At 40.2% G+C, this 10,423-nt stretch overlaps 1 protein-coding gene across 1 annotated transcript in view; it reads right to left on the minus strand.

Annotated features, from left to right (window-relative positions):
* eif5b (eukaryotic translation initiation factor 5B) overlaps positions 1–7,469 on the minus strand; it is a 93,958-nt gene extending 86,489 nt beyond the window's left edge. Inside the window, exons 1-3 of the mRNA XM_067986239.1 lie at positions 7,336–7,469; positions 1,351–1,455; positions 1,158–1,251 (exon numbers count right to left, since the gene is read on the minus strand). Coding sequence (XP_067842340.1) covers positions 1,158–1,251; positions 1,351–1,455; positions 7,336–7,370 — 234 coding nt within the window. The 5' untranslated portion in view covers positions 7,371–7,469. The remainder of the gene's footprint in view (positions 1–1,157; positions 1,252–1,350; positions 1,456–7,335) is intronic.
* Positions 7,470–10,423: the final 2,954 nt, after the last annotated feature.

Here is a 10,423-nt window from a genome sequence, read left to right on the forward strand (position 1 = left end):
GACTGATTAAAAAGGCAGAAAACAGAGTAGGGATAAACTGGTCATTCTCAGGTTGGCCGGCTGTAACTAGTGGGGTGTCGCAAGGATCGGTGCTTAGGCCTCAGCTATTTACAATCTATATTAATGACTTAGATGAAGGGACCGAGTGTAATGTATACATGTTTGCTGACGATACAAAGCTAGGTAGGAAAGTAAGATGTGAGGAGGACGCAAAGAGTCTGCAAAGGGCTATAGACAGGTTAAGTGAGTGGGCAAGAAGGTGGCAGATGGAGTATAATGTGGGGAAATGTGAGGTTATTCACTTTGGTAGGAAGAATAGAAAAGCAGAATATTTTTTAAATGGTGAGGAACTATTAAATGTTGGTGTTCAGAGAGACTAGGGCGCCCTCGTACAAGAAACACAAAAAGTTAGTATGCAGGTACAAGAAGCAATCAGGAAGGCAAATGGCATATTGGCCTTTATTACATAGGGGTTGGAGTACAAGAATAAGGAAGTCTTACTACAATTGTACAGGGCATTGGTGAGACCTCACCTGGAGTACTGCGTACAGTTTTGGTCTCCTTATCTAAGGAAGGATATACTTGCCTTAGAGATGGTACAACTAAGGTTTACTAGATTAAGTCCAGGGATGAGAGGGTTATCCTATGAAGAGAGGTTGAGTGGAACGGACCTATACTCTTTGGAGTTTAGAAGAATGAGAGGTGGCATCATTGAAACATATAAGATTATGAGGGGGCATGACAGGTTAGATGCTGAGAGATTGTTTCCCCTGGCTGGAGAGTCTAGAACTAGGGGGCATAACCACAGGATACGGGGTCGGCTATTCAAGACTGAGATGAGGAAGAATTTCTTCACTCAGGGTTGTGAATCTTTGGAATTCTCTACCCCAGAGGGCTGTGGATGCTGAGTCATTGAATATATTCAAGGCTGAGATGGATAAATTTTTGGACTCTAGGGGAATCAAGGGATATGGGGAAGTGGAGTTGAGGTCGAAGATCAGCCATGATCTGATTGAATGGCGGAGGAGGCTCAAGGGGCCGTACAGTCTACTCCTGCTCCTATTTCTTATATTCTTGTACACACAATTTGTATAATAATTGTTTACTTCAGGGCAAAAGTCAATCAAAACTGCAAAACTAGAAAACTAAACCTTTACTTTTGCTGCTGAAGATTTAGCTGCTTCTTTATGATCCTTTGTTCCTTGGTTCTCTAAAGAAAGCTCTTCAAGTTCTTTCAGTATATCATCTTCCCTGGAATTTGAGAATAAACAGAAAATCAACCATTTTGTACATAGGTAAAAATCACAAGAACAAAACCAAACCCAAAAGAAAATCCAAATGAATATTTACTCAAATTCTTTCTTTTTCTTCTTTTTGCCTCCTGCTTTAGGTTTGGGAGCTCCAGCTCCCTCAATCTCTGCTGCCAATGCATCAATGTCAATATCATCCTTGGCACTAGGAACAAAAATACATATAGAATTTTTTTAAGAGTCACAGTCTGCCACTATTAAGAGGCATTGCAACATGATCTGATCTCCTATTCTTGATGGGTGTAATGGTGTAATCCATATTAAGTCTTATGTGCTATTTATGTACTTTTAATGTTTCTTATACCAATTATTACAATTTGCTTTACACGGTAATATGAAATATTACTACTCTGAAGCAATGAAGCAACATATCTCTACATAGAATTATATGCATCTCACAGAAGACAATACCAGAATGCATAATCATAAGGGAGCTTTAAGATATTTGTACCTGGCAAAATACTTCATGTAGGAAATTTACAACATTTGTACAGCCACCATGCCAATTAGCAGGGTTAGGAAATTAAAATTGGCTTTGTCATTACCAGTGCAGCATAGCTGCAGATTTAATTTGAAAGCCTAAGACAAAGCAACAAGACAGACATACATGAGCCATACAGAACACGTAAGTGATCATCCTATACCCAGTATGTACTACCATACACCAAATAAAGGTATGGAGTTAAGATATTATCATACATTAAAGGCAATTGACAAAACTGTATTAGAGGGTCAGATGATCTTTTTACCGACATAGAGACTTATCTATTTTATTAAAATCTATAGCTATGAGACTGTAATAGTGTCTGTAATATTGTATTGAATCTAATATTGTTTGCATGTAATACTAAGTCATTAATACATAGTGAGTAGTTGAGGCCCCAGCACAGACTCTTGTGGGACACCACTAGTCACTTCCTTCCAATTAGAGTACATACCCATTATCCCTACTCTCTATCTTCTACTGCCCAATCAGATAAATAATTTGCCTTCAATTCCACGAGCTTTAATTTTAGCTAAGTCTCTTATGTGGAACCTTATCGAATGCCTTCTGGAAGTCCATATAAACTACATCCATAGACATTCCCCTGTTAGCTACTTAGTTACTTCCTCAAATAATTCAATTAAGTTAGTTAAACATGATCTACCCTGCTCTCTCTAATCAGCTCAAATTTCTCCTAGTGCTCAGTCACCCTTTCCTTCATTATAGATTCCAATAACTTCCCCACAACTAGATGTTAGACCAACAGGTCTATAATTTCCTGGTTTCTGTCAAGTTCTTATATAACAGAGTTACATTTGCAATTTTCCAATCTAAAGGGACAATTCCTGAATCAAGTGCACTTCGGAAGATTATGGCTAAAGCATCTGCAATTTTCTCATCTACTTCCTTTAAAACCCTGGGGTGGAAATCATCAGGTCTTGGGGATTTGTCAGTCTTTAGTGCCATTATTTTTTCTAATACCGTTTTCTTGCTTACATCAACTTTAGTGAGTTCCAGTTCTTGATTCATTATTAGTTTCCCTGGAATATCAGGCATATTATCCTCTTGCTCTACTATGAAGCCTTGACACAAAGTAATTATTCAACAAGTCTGCCATTTCTTTATTTTCATTTACAATATTACCCGCATCTGTTTTTAAAGGGCCCACAATACCCTTTTTCTTCTAATATAATTGTAAAAACTTTTTGTATTAATCTTTATATCCTTCACAAGTTTCTTTTCGTATACCCTTTTTGCATCTTTTTTATCTTCCTTTGCTGTGCTTCATGTCTCTCCCAGTCCCCTGGATCTACATTATTCTTTGTACTTTTGTATGCTCTTTCCTTTAGTTTTATGTTATCTCTCACCTCTTTGTCAATCATGGCTGTTTTATTTGGTAAGTAGTGCTCTCGCCACTTAGGGGTATATACTGGTCCTGTATTAAGCTAAATTCTTTTTTAAACGCCTCCCACTGGTCATCAGTAGTTTTACCTGATAACAGTTTTGACCACTTTGCTGTCCTGTTAAAGTTTGCTGTACCAAAATCTAGAATCTTGGTAACTGTTTCTCCTTTTCAAACCTAACATTGAATTCGAGCATATTATGATCACTGTTAGATAAATGTTCCCTATTGTTAGATTAACTAATTCTCAGTCATTACTCATTAGTAAATCTAGTATAGCCTGCTCTTGCTCTGCCTTATCTGAGCAATCTTTTCCAGCTATATGTCCCCACCCCATGCATCCTCCACTCCTTTGACAATGGATGGCTCTTCCATTACCCATTTCTTGGAAGCTATTCTTTTGTCACTACATCCCTCTGGAATTCTCTCCCAAAACCATTTTGTCTTGCCATTTCTCTCCATAACTTGCGAAGCCTCCCAAATAACTTTCTCTTCGGCTACACCTTTGGCCTCCCCTCCCCTGTAAAATTTTTCCTCCTTTTTCCTGCTCAGAACCCTCTTTGTTATGTACTCTGAAACATTTTGGGACAGGCTGGGTGGACTAGAGGGTTTTCTCCTGTCCGTCATTGTTCGTATTTACTTTTACATGAGGGGCACTATGCAATGTCTCCTCTTTCACTACCCAACCTGCATAAAAGACATCATTTTGCAACCAAAATGAAGGTCAGGAGCTCCCAGGCTATTGCCAATATTAATAAATGGTAACAAAGAGCAGGAGAATAGCATGGGATAACTTGCACATTTTTCACTCTTTCTTAGAGGAAGCACATTACTTCCACTCTGTGCTTCATAGATGGACAACTAATCAAAGGAATTTATCACAATAAGGACAAACACCACTCTGATGTACTCCCTCCACCCAGCCCCTGTTTATTCTACTTTCCAGTGTAGCTGATCAGAGGCAATTCTGGTTTTCACCTAAAAGTGGATTCTAGCAGACTATTAATGATCACAAGTTTGAAAGAACCTGCTTCACAAAACATCTGACTGTAATTTGTGCAAGAATTGCCAAGTGCTTTAGTTTAGAAGTGACAATATATAAACAATGCATCAGCTCCCCTCATAGCCATGTTGGTTAATTTATTGCCTTATCTGAAATTAAAACGTACAGATCAGAAAGGCTCCAGATCTCAATCAGGGTATCAGCAGGATCACTACAATTGGCCTCAACACCCCTAGGTAAGGAGCAGCAATATCAGCTGGGATTTTCACTCCTGAATGCTATCCAATGACCCAAGCTGAAAACTGCATGTATGGTCAGAGCAAGGCTCAGCTGCAATCCTCTTCCCTTCCCCTATCTACCACTACTGAAGAGCTTACAGCCAACGAAGTACTCTTTTCTTAAGTATAGTCACTGTTGTAATGAAGGAAACATGGCAGCCAATATGTGCGCAGCAAGGTTCCACAAATAGTAATGAGATAATGTCAAATAATCTGTTTTAGTGATGTTGATTGAGGGGTAAATATTGACCAGGACACCCGGGGGAAATCCCCTGCTCTTCTTCATATAGTGCCATTGGATCTTTTACATCCATCTTGGAGGGCAGACAGGAGCCTAGGATTAACCTCTCATCTGAAACATGGCACCTCTGACAGTGCAGCATTCCCTCAGTACTGTACTGAAGGGTCAGCCAAGATTTGTGCTCAAGTCTCTAGAGTGGGACTTGAACCCATAACCTTCTGACTCAGAAACAAGGGTCCTACCACTGAGCCACAGTTGACCCCTAGTAATTCCTTAATGCCTCATTCTACAATAGTTACAATTTTAAAAGATTATAATTGAAAATCTGAAAAGGATACAGTCGCAGAGATATTGGTTTCCAAAAAGGCAAAGGCAGCAGCAGCAGAAACTCCACCATAAAAACATAAGGAATAGGAGCAGGAGTAGGCCATACGGCCCCTCAAGCCTGCTCCACCATTCAATAAGACCATGGCTGAATTTCTACCTCAACTCCACTTTCCTGCCCTATTCCCATAGCTCGCTCTCTCTGATACTGTAGTTCATTCCACCAACACACACACAAAAATAGCTGTTGCTTAAAGCTTTGTCCTCTGAACTAAATTAGTCTTCATAAATTTGTCCACAAAACAATTTGTTACCACAGGTAAACATGAAAACACAAAACTGGAGATTAGAAACCCAACATAAATAAATTGTGTTAATCATACCCCCATTAAGTAGTGTCAATTGTTGTGGAGACAAGAACAAAATTATTCACCAAACTTTAAGAGGAAAATTACAAGAATACCCCATCATGAGCAGCATAATTTTCAAAGCTCAATAGCCAGAAAAAGAAATTACCCCCTTCCAAAAAGCCACAAGTTTTAAACACGATATATACTAGCAAGTTCAATAATGTTACTGTAAACTACAACCAGCACAAAAAAACTTTTTTTTTTAAACTTAGCACATTTGATATGCTTTGTTTTTTGAAATCCAGATTGTTCTTTCATGCACCCCCTCCTTCTCTCCTGCTTCAGGTTTCCTCATCTCTCCCTCTACATGTATCACACATGGACAGTCTTTTTCACTGCCCTTTCTTCAGTCTCTCATTCCTTTTCTCTCACACACACACACACCATATTACTATCTTTCTCACTGCCCATCTCTCTTTGGTCTCTCATTCACTCTCTGTTTTGGTGACAGCATGTTTCATAAAATCTGAGCAATACCTCCATTCTGAGTAACAGTATTTGTTTTCTTTTCTGTTAAAGAAATTGGAGGCATACCGTGGGTTTGTGCTCGTGATGGTCGTGACAATGTCATATAGTTTGCTGTATGACCAGTTTGTTTAAAATGCACACTGTAGGCCCTGCTGCCAGATATATTATGACTAAAATTAACTATTTGATACTGTGATTAATTCAATTTTTAACTAGATCAGAATGGAAGAAAATGGTCGGCTTTTTGGTGGCTAATTTATATTTTTCACATCAGAATTGAATGTATGATAGGTGCAAGAAACTGCACTTAAGTGCCACATGTGGATCACAAGGTGTGCTGGGTCATTCCTGCCCAATCACATATCACTAATGTGAATTTGATTAATACTGGAACCTCTTAACATAGAGCAAAATATTTTCCCATGGTTTTACTAAATAGTACAGGTACAGTCAGAGTGAACATAAGGTTAAATATACTACAACTGTAGAATAATCAAAACTGCACTTGTAAAAGTCAAGCTTCACCAAACAGAAATACCTGTACTTCTTCTAATAGTCTCACTTCTGGAAACTGGGTGATGAAAGACCCAATCAGTAATCCTCACAGATTTTACATCCCTTTCATTGAAAGGAAAACTGAAATGTGGTCAAGATTCAGAAAAAAGGAAAATCTAATTACACATTTACTTTTACTCCCCCTAAAGATGTGGCAATTGATATATGCTTGGGTATAGTGAAGGGTATACATAGTGAACCAACTTTTTATTTCTGGAGGCCTACTTTTTGGTTGCATGTAATTTTAAGACCAGAGCCTAGAAATTACTGTTGGCAACATTAGTGGGTGAACATCTAATGTGCTCATATAACATTTCTTTGTCTGTTACTTTAACAGAGGTGTTAACCTACATAAAATCAGTTGTGATGCAGACTTATATATAAAGTCTGCTTCAAAATGCACCAAATGAAGTGTCAAAAGAAACATTTTCTGGGGAGGTGTATGGCCCCTGATGCCCCTAGGGGAAAAACTCACATTATGTACAGTACATCCACTTCTAAAATTACCACTCTATACTGGATGGATGTCATCTGTGGAAGCAAAATCCTAAATCTATAATCATCAGGTCCATTAGAAAATGTAAATGACGGTCAGAGAGAGCGAGGTGAGGAGAGAGCCTGGAATTCTTCCATTTCCACAGAACGAAGTAACGTTAACCACAATCAGAGGCACGCCAGCCTGCCGCTCTTGCGTCACGTTCGTTCTAGGAACATGGGCTTCTCTGCACTCGAGCACCAGCACCCAGCAGGTCAGGCAGCGGCCTAGAGAGTCAACAGCTTTAGCAACATGCTTCCTCCCTCTTGGACAGCCTGTCTTCTCTACTGCGAATAAACGGGACTGTTGACGGCTCAACACTCACTTGTCCTCGCTCTTGTTTTTCTGTTTCTTTCCCATCTTTTTCGCACTGTTTTCTCACTCTGTCACTTTTTAAAATCTCTTTCAGACATATGGTAGTTGCGTAAGTCTGCGCCTGCGCACCGACGTGATGACACACACCGAGACCAGAATTCTGATTGGTTGCAACGGCAACCTCCACCTGTCGGTACGACGTGTCAATCATTCTGGCGGAAGAAGCGGGAGGGGAAGAAAGAAGTGATGTAAGACAGACGGGACTCAAGCTGGAGAGAGAAAAAAATGCTGTTTCAAATCCTATTTTATTATGCTAATTCTTTTAAGAAAAATGTAAGGAATCTTACAACACCAGGTTATAGTCCAACAAATTTATTTTAAAATCACAAGCTTTCGGAGATTATCTCCTTCGTCAGATGAATCTCCTTCGTCAGTTCATCTGACGAAGGGGATAATCTCCGAAAGCTTGTGATTTTAAAATAAATTTGTTGGACTATAACCTGGTGTTGTAAGATTCCTTACATTTGTCCACCCCAGTCCATCACCGGCATCTCCACATCTTTTAAGAAAGGGAGAGATAGAATCGTTCCAACTGACAGTCGTTAGAATAGGGTCTCCCACAGTCAGTAGTAGATAGTTCAAATCAGTTCCAGTTGGACATTCATTGATTGATATAACACTTAAGTGGAAAATCTTTGTTCCACAATTTATTACAAATTATTATTAATAGTCCCTATCTTGTGTGATGTCATGTTCTAGAATAAAAGAAAGAAAAAGTTTGCATTTTTATAGCAACTTTCACAACCTGCTTTATAGTCGTAAACAATTTTACAACACCAAGTTATAGTCCAGCAATTTTATTTTAAATAAAATTGCTGGACTATAACTTGGTGTTGTAAAATTGTTTACAATTGTCAACCCCAGTCCATCACCGGCATCTCCACATCATGCTTTATAGTCAATTAAGTATGAGGTTACAGAGAGGGTAGATGAGGGCAACGCAGTTGATGTGGTGTATATGGACTTTTAAAAGGCGTTTGATTAAAGTGCCGCATAGTAGGCTTGTCATCAAGATTGCGGCCCATGGACTAAAGAGGGCAGTAGCAACATGGATACAGAATTGGCTAAGGGACAGGAAACATAGAGTAGTGGTGAACGGTTGTTTTTCGGACTGGAGGGAGGTGTACAGTGGTGTTTCCCAGGGTTTGGTGCTGGGACCACTGCTTTTCTTTATATATATTAATGACTTGGACTTGGGTGTACCGGGCACAATTTCAAAATTTGCAGATGACACTAAACTTGGAAGGGTAGAAAACAGTGAGGAGGCTAGTGATAGACTTCAAGAGGATATAGGCAGAGTGGTGGCATGGGCGGACATGTGGCAGATGAAATTTAATGCAGAAAAATGCGAAGTGATATGTTTTGGTAGGAAGAACGAGGAGTGGCAATATAAACTAGAGGGCACAATTCTAAAAGGGGTACAGGAACAGAGAGATCTGGAGGTATATGTGTACAAATCGTTGAAGGTGGCCGGGCAGGTTAAAAAAGCGGTTAAAGCAGCATACGGGATCCTGGGCTTTATAAGTGGAGGCATAGAGTACAAAAGTATGGAAGTCATGATGAACCTTTATGAAACACTGGTTCAGCCACAACTGGAGTATTGCGTCCAGTTCTGGGCACCGCACTTTAGGAAAGATGTGAAGGCCTTAGAGAAGGTGCAGAAGTGATTTGCTAGAATGATTCCAGGAATGAGGGACTTCAGTTAAGTGGATAGACTGGAGAAGCTGGGGTTGTTCTTCTTGGAATAGAGACGTTTGCAAGGAGATTTGATAGAGGTATTCAAAATCCTGAAGGATTTAGACAGAGTAGATAGAAACTGTTCCCATTGGCAGAAGGGTCAAGAACCAGAGGACATAGATTTAAGGTGATTGGCAAAAGAAACAAAGGTGACATGAGCAAAAACTTTTTTTATACAGCGAGTGGTTAGGATCTGGAATGTACTGCCTGAGGGGGTGGTGAAGGCAAATTAAATCATGGCCTTCAAAAGGGAACTGGATAAGTACTTGAAAGGAAAAAATTTGCAGGGCTACGGGGATAGGGCGAGGGAGTGGGACTGGGACCAGCTGGATTGCTCTTGCATAGAGCCGGTGCAGACTCGATGGACCAAATGGCCTCCTTCTGTGCTGTAACCTTTCTATGATTCTATGAAGTACTTTTGAAGTGAAGTCACTGTTGTAATGTATGAAACATGGCAGTTAATTTGTGCACAGCAAGGTCCCACAAATAGCAATTAAATAAATCACCACATCATCTGTTTTTGGTGTTGGCTGAGGAATAAATGTTGGCCAGGACACTGGGGATAACTCTCCTGCTATTCTTCGAATAATGCCATGGGATCTTTTCCGTCTTAATGAGAGGGCAGTTAGGACCTCTGTTTAACATCTCATCTAAAAGACGGCATTTCCAACAGTGTAGCTTTCCCTCAGTACTGCACTGAAGTACCAACCTAGATTATGTGCTCATCTCTGGAGTGGGGCTTGAACCCAACCTTCTGACTCAGAGGTGAGAGTGCTACCGCTGAGTCCAGGCTGACTATACCTACAGCATTTGTTAGAAGTCTAAACTCCAGTCCTGCTTAAGATCACATTGCTGCTATTTTGGTTCTTCACAACCCCTTTGTGCTCAGCTCATTAAATGGATATCTATTGGTGTTCACTTTATGCAAGATGTCTGGAAATTTTTGTTGGGTAACTTTACCCCTCTGCCAATAATCGATGTGACACCAATATGGTACAGTGGAGTTTTATTAAGTTTCACACAAGGTTCAGCACTATGCGTGCTTAAGCTGTAATTAGTAGTACATAACAAGAGACATATCATTCGTCCTGGGTACAGGGCGTGCCCATTTCGCACAGGAGTCTTGACAGTCACTCCGCCTGGGATCTCTTCCGTCGATACTGCTGAAAGCTCTTGGCCTTACCCCACCTGGGGTTTCCTCGTTTCTTCCTGCCCCCTTGCTAGGGGCAAAGTTTCCGCTGTAGGCCTCTGACCCTGTCGGATCTGGATTCTCTCCTCAGGCATGCCTGGTTTCATTCCAG

This window comes from Heptranchias perlo, chromosome 6, assembly GCF_035084215.1.
Source record: "Heptranchias perlo isolate sHepPer1 chromosome 6, sHepPer1.hap1, whole genome shotgun sequence".
Taxonomy (NCBI): domain Eukaryota; kingdom Metazoa; phylum Chordata; class Chondrichthyes; order Hexanchiformes; family Hexanchidae; genus Heptranchias; species Heptranchias perlo.